The 20,520-nt window shown below is 35.1% G+C and overlaps 2 protein-coding genes across 2 annotated transcripts in view; one reads left to right on the top strand and one right to left on the bottom strand.

Moving 5' to 3' along the window:
• Positions 1–3,161: 3,161 nt before the first annotated feature.
• On the bottom strand, positions 3,162–18,279 carry map7a (microtubule-associated protein 7a). Its single transcript, XM_067367813.1, has 15 exons — positions 18,145–18,279; positions 15,360–15,473; positions 15,057–15,131; positions 14,798–14,961; positions 11,122–11,227; positions 10,878–10,991; positions 10,535–10,683; positions 10,311–10,429; positions 9,871–10,085; positions 8,475–8,631; positions 8,083–8,254; positions 5,531–5,632; positions 5,036–5,086; positions 4,777–4,963; positions 3,162–4,480 (listed from the first exon to the last, which is right to left on the bottom strand). The coding sequence occupies exons 1-15, from the start codon at positions 18,275–18,277 to the stop codon at positions 4,470–4,472; spliced, it is 1,869 nt and encodes a 622-aa protein (XP_067223914.1). The 5' UTR covers positions 18,278–18,279; the 3' UTR covers positions 3,162–4,469.
• The window catches only part of si:ch73-204p21.2 (uncharacterized), an 18,135-nt gene continuing 15,795 nt past the window's right edge, over positions 18,181–20,520 (top strand). Inside the window, exon 1 of the mRNA XM_067367811.1 lies at positions 18,181–18,297. The gene's annotated coding sequence lies outside the window, so the exon portion shown is untranslated. The remainder of the gene's footprint in view (positions 18,298–20,520) is intronic.

Raw genomic sequence — 20,520 nt, 5'->3', positions numbered from 1 at the left:
TGCCACGCCCGTTGAGTGCTTTATTGTGTTGTAATTTTATACCTTTATCATGTAGTCTAGGCGTGTAGCCTTAAAATTCATATTTACACTACTTCAGGTTAACTGTCCATGATTTTACACAATATCAAGTTGACAAAAGCCAACTGTGTGTGTGTGTGTGTGTGTGTGTGTGTGTGTGTGAGAGAGAGAGAGAGAGAGAGAGAGAGAGAGAGAGAGAGAGATTCAGCTAAACCATATTGTAAAAATGTCCCCACAAAGATGGCAATATCAGAAATCCTTGTCCTTGTGGGAACATTTTTGGTCCCCATGAGAAAAACAGTGATGTTTTTCAAAAATGTCAAAATGCTGAAAGTTTTCTGTGATGGGTTGGGTAGGTTTAGGGTTAGGGGATATAATATACAGTTTGTAGCCTACAGTATAAAATGAAATGTCCCCATAAAACCTGAAAACAGCGTTAGGCATGGCTTCATATTAATACACATAGTGCGTTTTAATAGGAAATGCTGGATATATGAATTCAGGGTGAGAATATTGCTCTAGTCACCGGACAAACCGAACATCTTAATTTATTTGATTGTAGCGCCACCTGCTGGTCGACTCAAATATCTCTACGTTTGTCCGCGTCGAGCTAGTAAACAAAGCTGTCGAAATACCTCAGATTAATATAGCTATACATAAACAAATAAAACTACTGACTAAGCACATACTTCATATTCTGCTTCAACTAGTGTGAGATGACATATGATAGAGGTAACAGTTGGTCGACTCACTGACAGTCAAGCAGCAACTGTGGACAGGTGATCCAATTAACCTAAATTTAGAAAATTCCACATTTGTCTTCAAAGAACGACGCCATTGTGTCAGCTAACGCGGGTTTACTCGGATGATCCAACCAAATGTTGTTCAAACTCACTTTAATCCCACAAAATCTGGTAAGTGCCGCAAAATTCAATCCCCCGAGGTTTAGTGTCTGTTATGGTTGCATATGTGGCACTTTCCAGGAATAGGGCACAATTTGTTGCCCCATTTAGTTTTTTTAAGCATTAGAGGCACAAATCTCATGTTTTTGAACGATTAGATATGTTAGATAAACTATTATCTAACATGAAATCAACTTATGACAAGTAGCTACTTTTAAATGGATCATTTTGTCCTGTCAGAGATTTAGAAGTCTTTTCATTATACAACAATGTCACATTTTGAGCATAATCTGTTGAATTCAATTGTAGTAAAATATTTTTAATAATATTTAAAATATATTACAAAAAATGTAACCGTGCTTAAAATTGAAAAGCATTATTGAAATAATATTATTTTATATTTTATCTTTTTATTTAAAATAAAAAATACAAATATTAAAACATTTACTATAATATTTTCCATGTTTATTTAACCCTTGTGCGGTCTTCTTTTAGGGTGTACACTCAGGGTCTTTGGGGTCTCCAGAGACCCCAGGCAACAAAATGCAATTTTGTAACAAAATAATTGTTTGGGGATTTATTTAAAAAACAAATGTAATTTTACTCTGCTTATTAATGTTTTTACTCCACATGTGTGCAGTTTTGGGGGGATTTATCATATTATAAATAAATAAATTAAAAAATATTTTTTTGTTGAAATGCGTTTTTATACAAAAACAGCTTTATATGTAAATTCACTGTATAAAAGACCCACATATCTAACCTTCATTCATGGGGATAACATGGTTAATTTGACATGGTTTAGTGTAAAATTTTTGCCCATCTTTTGGAAAATGCAGTTTTAAAAGTAAAAAATTATCACTTTTACCAGTAGACGGCTGCAGAGCTCCACTATTTGCTATGTGCTATAAGACTGACTGAAAGACAAGTTTTGTTTGTTTTTTTCGGTTGGATTCATATCTAAATATTATGAACTCACAATTATGACAATAAAAAATACTTTTTGTCAAAGAAGTTTAATATTTTTTTGTACTGAAGAAAAACAATAATTTTTTTATACTGTTACATTATGATGAGACCCCGCTTAGAAAATGGACAAAATTCATCAAACAAAAAGTAATTTTTACTGTCATAATTGTGATTTCATAACATTTAGATATGAATCCAACTGAAAAGTTAGTCAAATGACACATAGCAAATAGTGGAGCTCTGCAGCCGTCTACTGGTAAAAGTGATGATTTTTTACTTTTAAAACTGCATTTTCTAAAAGATGGGCAAAAATCTTACACTAAACCATGTGAAATTATCAATGTTATCCCCATTATTGAAAGTTAGAAATGTGGGTCTTTTATAAAGTGAATTTTACATAAAAAGCTGTTCACATAAAATAGGTATTTTGAATAGGTATTTATAATCGGTATTTTGAGTGGGTATTTATTGTATAAATACCTATTCAAAAAAATATAAATCCTCCAAAAACTGTACAAATGTGGAGTAAAAACATTAATAAACGGAGTAAAATTACATTTACTTGCCTGGGGTCTCTGGAGACCCCAAAGACATTGAGTGTGACTTTTTTTTTTTACACTAATATAAAAACAAGATATCACTCCAATTATTTTTTATTTTTTTATTTGTAGATCTAGAAAGTGTTAACAACTGTACAAAGTTTCATGTCATTTGGACAAAGAGAACATTTTTTTTATTTTAGCAAATGTCGTTTGGGGTCTAAAAAGACCCCAAAAAGTTAATATTTATTCTTAGACAACCAGCATCATCACACCATAATGTTCTTCAAAATTTCCTGTCATTTTTTATTTATTTATAATTCTCATTTGTATTTATGATTATGTATTTGTAACACAAATTTAGTCAATGTAAGCATTTGTAAAAACCTCTGAAAAATGTTTATATATATATAAAAGCTAAAAGTTTGTTGTACTGTATATCTTGCTTTAGTTCTCCAGGATTCTTCTCATCTGAGGTTTCTGTTAGCGCTTGCCCAACTGGCGGCCCACTTACCAAACATGTAACAATATTTTTGGGCTACAAGAACATTAAGCCCCCCTCCAATGATTTCAGGTAATGCAAAACACATCCAATGGTTACTCTTTTTAATTATGTTTTTGTAGACTGTGGTCAAAAAAGCACACCAACAACCAGTCTGTTTTTTTAATCTTATTTACTTACACCAATAAAAAAAGGAATTACATCTTTACACCTTATTTGCATAAGCCTCTATCATTGCACAAGATACTGGCAAACTATATTAATGTTCATAAGGCAGACGAGCACTTAATAATCACAAATTTTGATTTAAGAAAAAGGGCTGAGGGAATGTTCTTATTTGGAAAAGCTAAATAGCAGCAGTGCAAAACCAGCTAAGAAACTGTGGAAATATTTATGAGCTCACCTGTCTGGCATAATACTGTGATGCAAAAGCACTATTCAGCACTAAGGACAGATGGAAATGACCTCTGTATACGCTTGTACCCTCATGAGTCAAAACAGCAGCATTGCAAAGAGATGCTTAATTACATGAGTACACCGATATCTGGTTATAAATAAATACTGTACACATACACTAACATTTAAAAGTTTGGGGCTAATAAGATTTCTGTTCTTATGCTCACCAAAGCTGCATTTATTTGATAAAAAGCAGTTATATTGTCAAATATGATTGCAATTTAAAACAACTGTTTTCTGTTTTAAAATATTTTATGTATTTTATTTGTGATGGCATTTTCAGCATCATTACTCCAGTCTTCAGTGTCACATGATCCTTCAGAAATCATTCTAATATGCTGATTTGATGCTCAAACACTTATCAATGTTAAAAACAGTTGTGCTGTTTAATATTTTTTGGAATTTATTATGGAATCATTTATTTGAAATAAAATTTATTTAAAAAAAAAAAAAAGTCTTCACTGTCACTTTAATGCATCCTTGCTGAATAAAAGTATTAATTATTTAAAAAAAGAAAATCATACTGACCCCAAACTTAAATGGCAGTGTACAGTATGCATTCGTGCAAATGAATTGCTGTTTATATGTACCTGATAAGACTAATAAATCCATAAGACTATTACATCACTGCTCAGAGATTCAAGGAGAAATCATTTCTCTTCATAACACCGTAAATGTACTGACTAAAATATAAAATATGACTAAATTAAAGCTAAAATATGAAGCATTCAAGTTTTATTTGGTGGGTAATTTACCTTTAAGTCATTATTATTATTATTATTATTATTATTATTATTATTATTATTATTATTATTATGTGAATCTTACAACATACCCAAAGTTATTTGGCTACTCCGCGATGCATGATTTCACTCTAGCAAATCAAGCAGTAATTACTGTAGGCGTTTTAATTGGGCAGTAAGGTAAAGAACTGTATTCTTTATAAGGAATAGTGACTTGTTACCTACAGGTTATTTTAAAGTGCAGGGAAATCATGTGCATATGTTGTTTTTGTGTTTTTCAGAAAGACAAGCTTGCTGAAGTTGATCTGACGATCTTGGCATCATATGACAGGTCCGTGGGTTAAATAACCTCTGAAGCATGGGGGAGAAAAAAAATATTTGTATACCAACTGTATGACAACTTTCAAATAGGAGTTTATTTAACTCTAATGATATAAAAACAGGTGGCATGATTTTAATAGTATACTATACCAAGTAATGATTTTATAACTCGATGAACAGATGTTTATGCTTCAGATATGTTTAAATTAGATTTAAATAAATGACCTAATATTTAATCTAATCATTGAATAATCAAATTTAATCTTAAATTGGTATATTTAGGTGCATTTGAGAGCAGATATCCAGAGAAGAATGTATTAACACACCGGTTTGTTGATGGGCTTGTATCTCATCCAGGCCAGAAAGACTGCGGAATGATCGGCGCTCCTTGAAGGCCACAGTAGGAAGCATATCCTCCTCGTCCCTCAGCTCCAGCTTTGGCGTTTTTCCTGGACCTGGTAGCCTGATTACTGGATTCATATTCTCACAAGGCAAGTCGTCCGATGCAGTTTTCTAATGGGGACAAAACATTAGTAGGGCCTCTAGATGGGGCATAAACAAAGTGCCTGCCAATGATAGTCTTACCTTTTCTTCAGAGTCTGTCTTTCTTGTTCTTTTCATGATTTGTTCCAGGCGCTGATTTGGGGAAATTTGAAAGCACAATATATATGTATAATAATTTAAATTTTGGTAAGCCTGCTCACTAAGGCTGCATTTATTTGATCAAAAGTACAGTGAAAAGAGTTATATTGTGAAATATTATTGCAATTTAAAATAACTGTAAAATAATTTATTGTTATGATGACAGCTGAATTTTCAGCATCATTACTCCAGTCCTCAGTATCACATGATCCTTCAGAAATCATTTTAATATGCAGATTTGCTGCTTAAGAAACATTTTATTATCAATGTTAAAAACAGATATTTTTGTGGAAACGGTGATACATTTTTGAATAGAATGTTCAAAAGAATAGCATTTTTCATCTGAAATAGAATTTTTTTTAACATTATAAATGTCTTTACTGTGGCTTTTGATGAATTCAATGCATCCTTGTTGTCTAAAAGTATCCTAAGACATACCTTTTTCCGTTCTTGGCGTTCGGCCTCCTCTCTCTGGAAACGGCTCTCTCTTTCCAGTCTCTGCTGCTCTGCCAGCACCCTTTGACGAGCCTCTTCCTCTCTCTGAGAACACATTATGAAGCATTATAGGAATTTTTATTTTCTGCCAGTGATCCATCTAATATAATATGATCCTAGCTTTATTTTAGGGGTAAAAAGAAATGGGGTAAAAAAAAATTACCAAAGGATATGTAATATAGTAATATAGTAGTGTCAGTAAGAGTAGCAAATGAATCACAATAATTAAAGGGTTAGTTCAACCAAAAATTAAAATTATCCCATAATTTACTCGCCCTCAAGCCATCCTAGGTGTACAGTATATGGGGGGGGGAGGATCTAGCTATCCTCGGTTTTGTTTGACAACACTTCGAACGTCAACAGGAAGTTATTCCACCCAGGATCGCTTAGAGAACCTTTAAAGGCCTTATGAAGCAAAACGATGTGTTTTTGTAAGAAAAATAGCCATGTTTATAACTTCATAAACTATAATCACTGGCTTTTGGTAACAGCCGTATGCAAGTCGAGTTCCAGCGGAAGAGTGACCTCTGACCCTGAAGTATGATGTAGGATGTAGGAGTAGCATAAGCTAAGGCGGGGGTGTCCAAACTTTTTTAAAAGGGGGCCAGATTTGATGTTGTGGACACACCTGGGGACTGGTTCCTTCTCAATTTATTTATATATATTATCTATCTATATATAATATATTATATGTTTTGTTTCTTGAAAACGTGACAGATGTCAAAAGCTTGAGCTGACAGTAGAGTAGCTTAAGATAAGACACAGGTAAAACTTTAAACAACCTCGTTTTTAAAGGGTGAAATTTAAATATTACCGAGTTAGAACTCTATTTTTATTTAAATTAAAAAGCACTCTAATTAGATCACAGCAGGTAAAACCATACATGGCACCTCACTTGGTAAAAAGTAAAAAAAAAAAAAAAAGATATATAATATACATTTAGTCTATAATACATTTAATATACTCTTTATTACTCATTTAATACATGTTTACATTAAAAATGAAATAAAATGAGATTAAAATCTAGTACTGCCCCCTTGTGTTGACATTGTGAAACTGCATGATTTGTAAATTATGCATGGCGGGCCCTACGGGCGGGCCACATATAATATATTATAATAGGCAAGCTGCGGGCCGTTTGAAATTCATCCCTGGGCCGCATTTGGCCCGCGGGCCGTAGTTTGGACAGCCCTGAGTTAAAGTGAGTAGACTGCTCAAGCTCCTCTTCTCTTATATCGAATCTTCCAACATATCTCCTTAAAGGAACACTCCACTTTTTTTGAAAATAGGCTAATTTTCAAACTCCCCTAGAGATAAACGGTTGAATTTTACCGTTTTCGAATCCATTCAGCTGATCTCTGGGTCAGGCGGTAGCACTTTTAGCATAGCTTAGCATAGTTCATTGAATCTGATTAGACCGTTAGCATCTCGTTCAAAAATGACCAAAGAGTTTTGATATTTTTCCTATTTAAAACTTGACTCTTTTGTAGTTACATCATGTGCTAAGACCAACGGAAAATGAAAAGTTGTAATTTTCTAGGCTGATACGGCTAGGAACTTTCTGGCGTAATAATCAAGGAACTTTGCTGCCGTTCCATGTGTGCAGCAGGCGCAATGATATTACGCAGCGTCTCTCACAAATGTCTCCATGGTTGCAAGGCACGCTCCCTGTGCAAGCAGGGGGTCACAGGCGACCCTACTCATCCAGACCCGGAGATCGGCTGAATGGATTCCAAAACGGTAAAACTCAACTGTTTAACTCTAGGGGAGTTGGAAAATGCCTATTTTCAAAAAAAGTGTAGTGTTCCTTTAAAAATTCTTATTTTAGACTTCTAATCCCTGACCAGTGTTTTGTTTGGCTAAATCCTCTGTGCTTCTGCAGTCGTCAATACATCATGAGTCAGGTCAGAGGTCACTCTTCCGTTGGAACTAGACTTGCATACAGCTGTTACCAGTAATTATAGTTTATGAAGTTATAAATATGGATATTTTTCTTAGAAAAACAGATCGCTTTGCTTTATAAGGCCTTTATTAACCCCCTGGAACCGTATGGATTACTTTTATGATGGATGGATGCAGTTTTTTGGGCTTCATAATCTAGGATACTATTCACTCCCATTATAAAGCTTGGAAGAGCCTGGATATTATATTATTATAATTTTGATTGTGTTTGAGTGAAAGAAGAAAGTCATCTACACCTAGGATGGCTTGAGGGTGAGTACATTATGGGATAATTTTCATTTTGGGTGAACCAGCCCTTTAAAGCTAAAGTTTGTATTTTAGCAAATAGTGTTGAACAATGATTGTTTTCGAACATGTTTCCCAAGCACTTCTCCATCTGTCACTGGTTGGACATACAGACAGTCCCGTCTCCAAATCAAGCCAGTGATGCTGAGTCAGACTAGTTGGGATGCTGAACACTTTTCAAATGGCCGCCTTAGAATAGTTTTTGTGTATGGGGGAAAAAAACTTTAAGCATCCAAAAGCTTTAATACCTGCTGTTGAAGCCTTTTTTCCTCCTCTCTCTGTCTGCGAGCGTCTTCCTCCTCAGCCTGAAGTTGCTCTTCATCCTCTTTCTTCCTCTTTTCCTCCTCCAGTCTCAGGGCTTCAGCCTCCTGTCTGGCTCGTTCTTCAGCTCTCCGACGGGCCAATTCCTCTCTGCTCTTTCTGCCAAGATGAGCCACACAAGTTAATTTAGATACCTAAACCACTACATGAAGTTCAAACCCTGCGATTTCATGTACTGCATTTTAACTTTAGCATGTAACTCTCAGCAAAGACATAGCCTAAGTTGTGGTCCTTTTTAATTGAAAGTTAAGCTATAAAATACTAAGACACAAAAGATATTTTTCACTGGTAGAGGAAAGGTGATAATACTAAAGTATACCTCTCTGTCTCCTCTTTCTGTCTGCGTTCCTCTTCCTCTTTCTCTCTTTGGAGTCGGGCTTGCCTCCTTTTCTCTGCCAGTAAGCGAGTGGCCTGCTCAGGGTCTGTAGTCCAAGAAGAAGGTCTGACTTGAGCGCCGTCACCAATCTGACTTGGTCCTGAAAGTGAATAAGAGACGAGATGCATATTTCACCAGGATATTTACAATACTTCACAATATTTACAATCACATAGGGATCTCTAAGTTAAGAGACACTTTTTATGGGGTCAACAGCACTTTTTGACATGAACTGCCAAAGTTTAAGTTAAAGTATATAATAGAATACCATTATTTTAAGTTGTAATAATATTTCACAGTATTGCTGTTTTTTCTGTATGTTTGATATACACCATGATGAGCTTGAGACATTATCACAGAGGGTTTTTTCACAGCCTACCTGACTGAAAGAGCTCATTGATATGCAGGTCATTAAAGGTCATTATGCAAATCTTTTGTCTTCCCAGGTGTGAATCACATAATTATTCATGATGATTCATGCCTACACGCATACTGTGTTTCTTGAGAAAAAGTGTCTTACAAAATTTAAATATCTATATTTTTTATATGAACGAGTAGGCAGGATACTTTTTACATCATTTCAAAGCAAAAATTCTAGTCTGCAACCTCCAATACCCAGAAGTCTTGTGAACACAGATTTAATATTTTTATTATATTTAATCCTTATTTCAGTGACTTAAGTTTTTTTTTTTTTTTTTTTTTCCCAATAACCACGCATGAACGTTATTCCTTAAATACAAACATGTACATACATGTTTCTCACATACTATAGTAGCCTAGTTTGTGCTGAATACAGTGTAATGACACTTTTGCCATTAATGTTTATGAACAACTGAAAAAGGCACAAATGTTAAGGCATGTCAAAACTTCTCCAGGACCCCAAATCAGCCTCAGACTCCAGAGGGTTAAAGATACAGAAACCTATTCCCAACACAGTGAACAAATTATGAATTTGCCTATTCTTTTGATGATAAATCCTGCACTTACAGTATATATTTTATGCATTTTACATAATGCATTTAATTACATTTCAGCAGTTTAATTTTTTTTTTAAATATCTTCACTCAAAATATATGTATTTTGGGGGAAAAATGTTATTTAATAGTTTTGTTGACCATTGTTCAATAATGAAAAGATATAACATGTCCAAACTTTTGCACTGGAAGGATATATAAAGTTTATAACATTTGTTTCTCATTATCTTTTTCATTCTAAAAGTTTTAAATTAGTATTGTTGGTGAATTTATTTTTTAGGTTCCAAAGTATAAGAACCAAATGCAGGAATAATAACTTAAATACCCAACACAAAGAACCATTGGAAAATGTGTCTTTCACTAACCATTAGGAATCTGAGAGCCTGCTGGTGGATTCAGAGGCCCGTTAGTAGCTGGATTCAACTGGAGTTGGTTATCTTGCAGACGTTGTTGAGGAAGTGTATCATCAGGTTGACCAGAGGAGAGTTCATGTTCTGGTTCTAGATCCTCCTCTTCTGGCAGCGGAGGTAAACTATCTTGTTTAAGTGTGGCATGTCTGGCATGTGATCTGTTATGCAGCCTTGGAAATAGGGTATATAAAGAGAGAATGGGTGAAAATGACCCACAGTATAGTTTAGTGATTTTTCTGAGAGTGATTAAAGTTTAGTTTTACTCAAGAAAATAAGTAAAATCACAAGTCAGATCTTTTTTTAAAGCAGTACTACACAACTTTATCCTCTCTGTCGCCATCTTTGTTTGAAATTTGAAGTAGCAAGTTACTGCTGGAGTTGTTGGTGTACAGTACCATGATGGTGGGAGGACAGTATTCTCTGGTGGGTTTATCTCCTGTTTGGGCTGGATTTGAGTTGTTGTTTGTAGTTGTGGCTTTTTCAAGTCTTGTCCCTCAAAATCACCTTTTTCCACCTGAAATAATATATGTAAAAAAACAACAACAACAACAAAAAAACATTTACATGCAGCAAAGTAACAATTTTGGGGTTTTATTTAAACTAATGGTTTAACTCCCACCAGCTCTCTGTTGGTTGTTCTGCGGATGGTGACGTTTGGACTTGAGCTTGCAGGCCTGTTTGGTACTTTCCCACAATGGACCTTTTGCTTTCGCATGGTGCTGGAGTTCATGGCATGACATGAGGCTGAACGACGACAAACATGAACAACTGAAAACAAATGTGTTTTTTTTTTTTTTTTTTTTTTTTTTTTAAAGATGATGAATGAGTACAGAGAAATGGGGTGAAGCAATGAGCAGGGAAAGAAAGCAGAAAGCATATGTTTATCACACCCAGCTGCAGACTTGTGGTTTTCCCTTTAAATATCTGAATGAAAGATACAATTTGTCACTCTAAAGTGATACCTGTGTCTCGTGACAGACACACAGCGCTCTTGCTTCTGGCTAGATAAGAGACAGTAGGGGTCTGAAGGCGACGGACAAGGTCAATCTCCCACTGACTAAGAGAGCGGTGTTTAGCTGGAGAAGAGCAGAAAGCAGATTGACTAATAGGAAATGGTCAGAAAGGGAGTTGGGAAAATAGATGCGAGGCTAGAAGACCGTATTAGTGCCGTTTAAAGCATTTTAAATCATGCATTGAGATATTTACCATTTTTGTTTTCGTTCTTGGTGACCTTTCGTGAGCAGTGGCCAGGTTTCTGTTTGGCCTTTTGACTTTTTTCCATCGTCTTCCGCACCACAGACTCATAACGCTCCTAAAACATAAGATGAAAACACTCCCATGATCCCATGCTCCATATGTTTTTAATCATGGTTGCAAAATCACAAGAGCAATTTTTCATCATCATTGTTGAAATCAGTGCAGGGTTTGAAACTGATGATATACACTACCAATAAAAAATTTGGATGCTCTTAACTCAACTTATGAGCTTAAAAACCTTTTGATATAATTTATTTATGCATTTAGCAGATGCTTTTATCCGTATAAAATAACATACAAAAAATATTAAAGTAAAAAAAAAAAAAAAAAAAACTAAAATGTATATATATATATTATCTAAAAATATAGAATAAAATTATTATTTTTGTATATTATATTTTACACACACGCACACGCACACACACACACACATATATATAATATAATATAATATAATATAATATAATATAATATAATATAATATAATATAATATAATATAATATAATATAATATAACGAACATGCATACATACATAATTTTATTGTTACACCCCCTCTGAAACTTCTGAAAGTCAGCAATTACTCAATTACTTAGACATGTTAGGGTTCATTAGAGATGAAGTCTGCTTAATCAATTACCAAAGAAGCGTGTCAAAATGATTCAGGAAAATAAGATTTTCTTATCAAGGTGATAAAATGTTGTGTAGCAAAAATGAGTACACCCTCCTAAAAGTTACTAAATAAAACGATATCATTTTCTGGTGTAAGTTTAAGGCAATGTTTGATCAACAGGTAACCATGTTGAACCAAAACATTTAAACAGAAGTAATTTCTCGACAATTAAAAGTGTTATATAGCCCACTGAATCATTCTCAGACTTAATGCTGACAACAATGGAAACACTTGGGAGAGTGTCAGGAGACTTATTTCTTAGCACAAAAGAGGACAGTGGTACAAGAGGATTACCAAATCATTGTTTTAAGTGTGAAAATATAGCAAAAGTAACACAGAAATTCAAAAACAATGGACTGAAATAATCAGGCCTTCATTTTAAGCTTTCATTTAGTGATGAGGGATTTTTTTTTTTTTTTTTTTTGCTAGACAAAGAGCAAGAGAAATACCAAGCGAGTGTCTGAGAGCCAGCAAAAGCTATGAAAAGAGTGACTGTTTATCTCACAGAGTAAGATGCAGACTGCAGAAATGATATGTATGGTTGTTGTTCTCACTGGAACTACCTACTGTAGCAAAGCACAATAAAGTCAGTTAGCCATTTCCAAAGCCCACATTTACAAAATATAGATTCTGGGAATCAGGCCATCCTTAAAAATATTTTGGTTTGCAGTAACAGTAAAAAAAAAAAAGGGTCGGTAGGTCGGTCTCTCATATATATATATATATATATATATATATATATATATATATATATATATATATATATATATATATATATATATATATATATATATATATATATATATATATATATATATATATATATATATATATATATATATATATATACATACATACATATTGTGACGTCACTGACTGGGTCTTTCAACCCGTGCCTTCGGGGGCAGCCGTGTTTCCACTGTCGGGCCTAAAGCGGGCGTGCTAGTGCATGCCAGGGCCAGTCGCATTTCCACTGTCACTTCCGGGGCTTGATCGTGCCTCACCAGCATTAAAGACTTTTAAAATCATTTTAGCTCAACTCCCTTTCAGACAGCAGCAAGTGTTTCAAATAGCCTTACTTATGTTTGTGATGTGATGTATGATCACCAAGACTATGCTCGCTATTACCATAGTAAACATGGTAAATACGACGGCTTGAAAAAATCAGACAAATATATGTAGGCTATCACAATCATGTAATTATTTTATCTGTCAGCACGTCTCGTCTCTCAACGGGTTGAGACGAAGTGAACGCACCAGCCATAGTGTGACATCCGTTAACCAATAGTGTAAACATAGATGACGTCACAGGTTTTTATTTAAAAGAAAGAACGTACCCTTCGTTTGTATGTAGGCCTAGGCTATTTATATATTTACAATACTTACTAAAATATAATTAATATTATTTTATTGCTTTTGTATTAGTTGTTTAAAGAGTAAAAAAAAAAAAAATAATAAATGGTCGGTCTTAACGCAAATTTACAACCGGCAAGTCGGTCGGACTTGAAGCAAAAAAAATAATAAAAATTCGAGTCGGTCCTAAATTGACAGGGTTGGTCAGGTTACGGCAAACGAGAATATTTTTAAGGATGGCCTCAATACTCTGGTCTCATGAGACCAAATCAACATTTTGATGCAGTTAGATCCAAAATTATTATGTTGTTGCTAGAGGAGGAGTACAATGAAAAGTGCCTGGTTCCCACAGTAAAGTTCAGTGGTAGTAAAGCTCTTATATAGGGATGTATGAGTGCTGTTGTGCTTTATCAATGCTGTCATGAATTCACACACCACTGTGTAATTTAATAAAAAAAACTTGAAACAGAAGATGTCTTTAGAAGACCCTTTCCTCATTCCCTGCATTGTTGGGCATTTTTTCAACATGACAGTGAGGATATGCATTCTCCCAAGGTGAAAAACCTTCTGTGGACATGTATTGCACTCAATCTTAACACTCTTGAGCACCTGTGGGGGATTCTGTAGAGACGAGTTGAGCAACACTCTCCATTAAAGATCAGGGCATTTAAGGAGCTCATCATCCAGGATTTAAACAGGACAGATGTGACAATTTGTCATGAACTTGTACACACTGTGCCAAGAAGGGTCAGAGCAGTATATTCTAAATTATGGAGGGCATACTAAGTACTAGAATATTATACATTTGTTGAATTAAATCTAGGGTGTACTCATTTCTGCAATCCTTAATTAAAATAAAATTGGCTATTTTACTTATTTTATGGATATTAATGACATGCATTTATCAGATTTTATTATGTATATGTTTAATACATTTTAGTTTTGTCATCTTTCCATGAATTGTATTAGTGATCATAAAGAAAATGCATCTTTTGTATTTGTTCAGAGGGGGTGTACTCATTTTTGCTGTGTACTGTGTGTGTGTGTGTGTGTGTGTGTGTGTGTGTGTGTGTGTGTGTGTGTGTGTGTGTGTGTGTACACTAAAATTGCTGTAAAATTTACAGCAACTTACTGGCAATTTTGGTTACAGCACTTGTTCATTTACAGGCTTGCTGATAAAGTACCGTAAATCAACTACGATTGTACTGTAAAAACACAGCACAACTGTAAAAACCGCAAAATAACAGTAAAGAACTGTAAATTCACAGCTGCTCTTATCTACTTTACAGTGTTACCATGCACTGAATTAAAACCTGAGTTAACTCATTTCATCTGAGACCGTTCTTAAATTGGTCAATTGCCATTTAATCTTTATACTGTGGTATAATGCGAGTATATTAGTACTGTGAACTTATTCCACTAAAAAAAGAATAAAAACATCAATTTAACTCAAACCTCTTGCAGAGTTGAAAACGGCACATATATATTATTAATTCATTAATTCCCCCAAATGGATGTCCAAACTTCTCACTGTTAAGTTATACAAACAAAATCTCTCCCACCAAGCATCGGTCACAATGTATCTCAAGCACAAACTCACTCTTTCTTCTTTGACCCGCTGTCTGCGTTTCTCCTCGACTGCCATCCTCCTCCTTTCCTCTCTTTGTCGCTGCTCCTCCAACTTCTTCCGTCGCTCCTCCAGGTGTTTCTCGTAGAACTGCTTGGCCCGTTCCTCCCTCGCCAGCCAGCCACGCTCTCGCAGTGCTACAGTTCAGGTACACCAATAAAAACTTCAGTAATAAAGCTTTGTTTGTTCTTCAGTTGGTAATAATGTTATATGTTGAGAGTAAGGAAAATACCCAGCTGTTTTTGGTACGCCTCTCTGCGTTCCCGGGCCAGTCGCAGTCTCTCGTCCACTTTTAGAGCATTTGACTCTAAATTACAAAATCAATCCGAAATGTTTAATGCCGCATATAATAACTTCAACTATGTTGAAATGAGCAGCTGGGAAGAGCTCAGCAAAGATCTAGCTCCAAAGATTTGAATCTAAAGTACTGAATCTTTATTTACTTTGTATCCATGGCAGCAGTATCAGGAAATGGAAGGGTTTGAGAAAGGAAAATGCAAATTGAATTGATATGTAAATATTAGTTATTTCAGACCTGCGTTATTTCCATTTCGTTTGTTGATATTAATCTGGGCTGATTTAAAGTGCGGTGGAGCACATGCTTTTCTTTTCTGCTCCAGGGCTGTGGGTTTAACATCAGAGCTGGAATCTGGGAGGGGGAAAAAAATAGACTAATTGCTTAGTAATTAGAAAAATAGATGTATGTAAAAACCAAACTTAAAAATATTTTAGTTTTTTGCTCTGTAAAAATTCTACTGAAATTTACCAGACTCACCAACCCAGTTTGAAAAGCAGATTGGCAGGTTAGAAGGTAAAGTGTGTGTGATGATTTACAGCATTACAGCAAGAATGAGGAATGCTTAGCATAGTGCAGTGGTTCCCAAACTTTTTAAAGTGTCGTACCCCCCTGAGGCATTTAACAACCTTTTGTGTACCCCCTCTCTTCCACTTAGAATGCAGTCACTCCTTTTCCACTTAAATTAAATCTAGCGCATTTTTTACCTTTTTATAAAATAAATAATGCTTTAAATAAAAAATAAAACAATGTTCAATAGAGAAATATGCAATAATGGTAAAAACGAAATGATACTTTTAAAAATTAAACTAAAACCGCCAGTAAGGGGCATTAAGTCACTGTCTTAATGAGTGAGTCATTGAATCATTCATTCATTCATTCAGTAACGAAGCAAGTGGCTGTAATTATGAATGGGTCATTGAATCATTGACCATTTTTTTTTCAAAGACATAGATTCATTCACTAACGAAACACTGATATGTGTTGCTGGGAGAGACACAACAGTTCTGCTGTGGCATTCATTGGAACTATTATTTAGTTGCAAAATAAAGCAAACAATACTGACATGTGAACCTGTTGTATAAAATCAATGTCACATTTGCAGTCGTGTGAATATTTGGGAAAAATTGCATTCTTGCTCGTATAACAAGACCTCACACTGGGTATGTTTAATCGATCTCTATGCACAGTCTGTGTCTATTGTTATTCATGCTAGTAAGTGCTAAATCCCCACTTTCACAAAGCTACATTGTTGATGCTAACATCATATGCACACCGCTTGTGTGGATGCTGTCAGTTTTGACCGCAAGAGATGAGGTAATTTGATTGGATGTCATATGTTTGACCTTTTACAGCACTATATTGCCTGTTAAACATACAATGTTATTTTAAGGTGGAGTAGAATTTTTTTCACGGACCCCCTCTGTCACCTCAATATACCCTATTTTGGGAACCACTAGCATAGTAAAAGCCTCCATGATTGATTTCTTTCTCTTTAAAAATTATTGAAACAAGCACAATTATGTTAATTCAAACCTTTTGAGTGACTCGTATATCAGTTTCATTGTTATTCAGATTAGCACCAAACCTCAGGAGTGTTTCCCACTAAGTTTATGGTAATTTTTTTTTTCTTTTTTTCAATACTTCAGCAAAGATGCATTAAATTGATCAAAAGTGGCAGTAAAAACATTTATAATGTTACAAAAGATTTCTATTTCAAATAAATGCTGTTGTTTTGAATTTTCTATTCATCAAAGATTCCTGAAAAAATGTCACTTTTTCCACAAAAATATTACGCAGCATGTTTTCAACATTGATAATAGTAAGAAATGTTTCTTGAGCATCAAATCAATATATTAGAATGATTTCTGAAGAATCATGAAAATTCAGCTTTGCCATCACAGTAATAAATTACATTTTAAAATGCATTAAAATAGAAAACAAATCAAAGAAATGCATCCTTGATGAGCATGAGAGACTTTTCCCAAACACATTAAATCTTACCGAACCACAAAATAATAATTAAAAAAAACATGGCGTTGGCTAACAAATACATATTGAACCATTTTAGCCACATACAAAAAAAAACTTTAACACAGTTCAGCGTTTCATATGGTATACCTTTTGTCATCTGATTTCAAAACAGAGTCAAACTCAGGGTTAAAAGCGGTGCTTTACTAATATGAACCATTACTTTATCTTTTTTAACCCCTGGATAAGGAGACTTTTAAATTCTGGCTAATTTAGTGTTAAGTGTAATGTGATAAGCCTATTAACTTAACTGATTAGTGTATTCCAGCAAATACATGCTTGGCCCACAATACTATGCAGTCCTCTCTCTATCATAGCAGTGCCTTTTAAAAACACATCCATAAACACAACTTGAGGGCCAAAAGGCAGATATAAAGATGAACATGAGGCCTGTCTCATGCCATATTTGACTTTGTCCTCTGAATCAAGACAGCCCAAGGCCTGTACACCATTACAAAGGCAACATTTGTTTTACTGTTGCTGTGTAGAACAACAAAATCAGCGCCTGACTGAACAGTACGTGTTGGCGGAGAACTCTTGAGGGGAACTTGACACTCCAGAGCACCACGACAGTGATATCGAGGGGTGAAGTGTGGATGCGTTCAGAACTGCTGAATTTGCATGCATGAATATTTCAGACAGTTGCTCTAGGAAAATTAAAGCAGACGTGCTTGTCATCGGGGTACGCTACATAACGGACCTCTACCATGTGATGCAAACACCTTTAGCTCAGCTAGCCTCATCGCACACAACCCATTCTTGATACGTCACACTGTGAGCTAACCATGAAGAAATGCCTTGTAATTTAGCACATACACTCAGATGGGTAATGGTTTATGGCTCCTAAGAGAATCGGTATTGTAGGATACATATGCCCAGTCAAAGTTGTACGCAGTTTATTTTGGACCCTGAATTAGCAGATGCAATAAATGTGAACCGAATAGCAGTTTTTGATGGGAGTGAATGTCCTATTTATCGTCTGCTTCTCACCAACCTCTCTGTTTCCTCGCAGTGTCGTACATCTTCAGCTGTCCTTTCTCTGCGATCGCAGCGAGACCCAGCTTTGCCATTCTGCCCGTCTTCCTCCACTCCCGTTCCTGCTCTGCCAGGCTCAGATGAGCTGGCATCTTACTGTTTCAAGGCTCTTGTGAGTGTGTGTGTGTGTGTGTGTGTGTCCGTCTAGTACATGCAGAGCATCTCCGGCTAACAGCTTATCAGTGCATCTCTAACCGGGAATAGACTGGTTGAGAGAGAGAGAGAGAGACTGAATATGAGACAGAAATTCTTCCTGAGGGAAATTGTGTGAGCAGCTGATTTGCTCCTGTCTGGGGTGCGTCCAGCACACGTGCAAGCGAACTCAGCGAGCATCCTTATGTACAGAGTGCACATGTGCCATTCTCTCACTAAGAAACCCACCCTGGGATTATTGGTGGTGTTTCCCTTTAAAAATCCATAGAGCCACTTGCGTTGCATTGCCCGGTCACATTGACGGCATGCAAGCAGCTGCAGCAAGGATGATATATTCTCAACACAACAAAAAAGAAGTGGTTGCCTGGGTGACCATGATATGCAAAATTGTGACACTGAATGGAGGCATGACATTGCACGCCTGTGTCCAGAAATAGCAGCAGACTGTGCACCCTGCAAAGAAAACATGCGTTTATTCCGCACAAGGATTAGTAACTTGTAACCAAATATACAACCAATCACAGATCAGATTAATAGGGAAAGTTCTAGTTTTAGTCTTGCTTGTCTTCAGATTGGCTGCTGGCGCATTCTCAGAAAGATGACGTTATGCCTCCACTATTAACAACTGTGGATCCATACTGGTGTTTTTTTGTACAGTAATAGCCCGCTGTATTACATTGCATTAGTCATCATTTAGCAAATGCTTTCTATCCGATGCAACTTGCAGTACATGTTTAGGGACAATCACCCTTGAGCAATGGGTTGGGTGAACTCACCTTTAATCACCCTTTCAGCACTCAAGTTTGAACCTTTAGACTGTAAACAATAAGCCACACACCACTCATGCATGTAGAGGAGGCAAGAGGTTATAGTAGGTTGTCACACTTTTCCACACTGTTTACTCCATATAAATTCAGTTTCTGTACAAAACACATTGTTTGGCTACACAAAAGCGATTAAAAAATTCCAAACATAATTGCATAGAAAAAAAAAGTACAGTTCATTGAACATAAATTGGTTCTGGGGCAGGGCATGTTATCACAGAAACTTGCCATTAAACAGCCTATTATAGGCGTTTCCGCAAACTTCCGTAAATTGTAAAACAATTTATGAAATTGCAAAAATGTTAAAGATATATGTGAAGACATTAATGCCTGGTTTCACAGACGAGGCTTAAGTCTAGTCCCACACTAAAATGGATGTTTGAGTGGTCTTAACCAGGGCTGGAAATGACTGAGATTCACTGGGGGGGGACTCTATATGGGAGGGATTTTTTATTTTATTTTATTTATTTATTTTTAACTTTCAATGACTTTTCAGATGCATTTATTTATTTTATATATATATATATATATATATATATATATATATATATGGAAACAATTAAGAGACCACTTAACATTGATTTCTGAACTTGGAGTGATCTCTTAATTTTTTCCATAGCTCTGTGTGTGTGTATGTATGTTATATATATATATATATATATATATAACACACACACAGAAGAAATATATATTTCTTAAACAATGGTTAAAAGGGTTGAAATGTGATGTTTATCATTTTATAAAACTTTTTGTTTTGAGGATGTTACCATATACATGGAGGTTTTTTTTTTTTTTAAACTTGCTACCTATACATGCAGTTTTATTCTAATATTCGCTGAAATAATTTCAACTGCTGATTTTTACTCAATAAGCTACAAGATTCTGGAAATTGAGAATTCCAATTTTTTTTAAATAGTGTTCACAATTCTCCCATGATTCTGAAATAGACAACTAAAAAAAATGTAATTTACTGATTGACATCATGTTAGTTGGTGCAGTCTATTTATAAAAACGATAATTATTTTGAATGAATTATTATTTTATAAAAATCGGTTTGAATAAATGATTCAATGACTCAATTATAAAGATGTCAGTTGTTTCATAGATAAATCAGCGTTTTTGAACAATTCTTTGTAATGAATGAATCAATAACAAAAACATTTTTAACAATCATTTGTCGCCACATACTACATGTGACAATGTAATTGATGCAGTTTTTATTTGAAGTATAATAAGTAATAAGTAAATAATATAATAGTATAATAAGTAAGTTACTTTCAAGGGGTAATTTACTCTTTTTTTTTTTTTGTTCACTTCCATTTGGGATGGGGGACTGGTTGTCTCACTTGGTTGCGAGG

Source organism: Chanodichthys erythropterus, chromosome 18 (assembly GCF_024489055.1).
Source record: "Chanodichthys erythropterus isolate Z2021 chromosome 18, ASM2448905v1, whole genome shotgun sequence".
Taxonomy (NCBI): domain Eukaryota; kingdom Metazoa; phylum Chordata; class Actinopteri; order Cypriniformes; family Xenocyprididae; genus Chanodichthys; species Chanodichthys erythropterus.
Note: the sequence above shows the minus strand (reverse complement) of the source record. Positions and strands in the feature narration are given on the sequence as shown.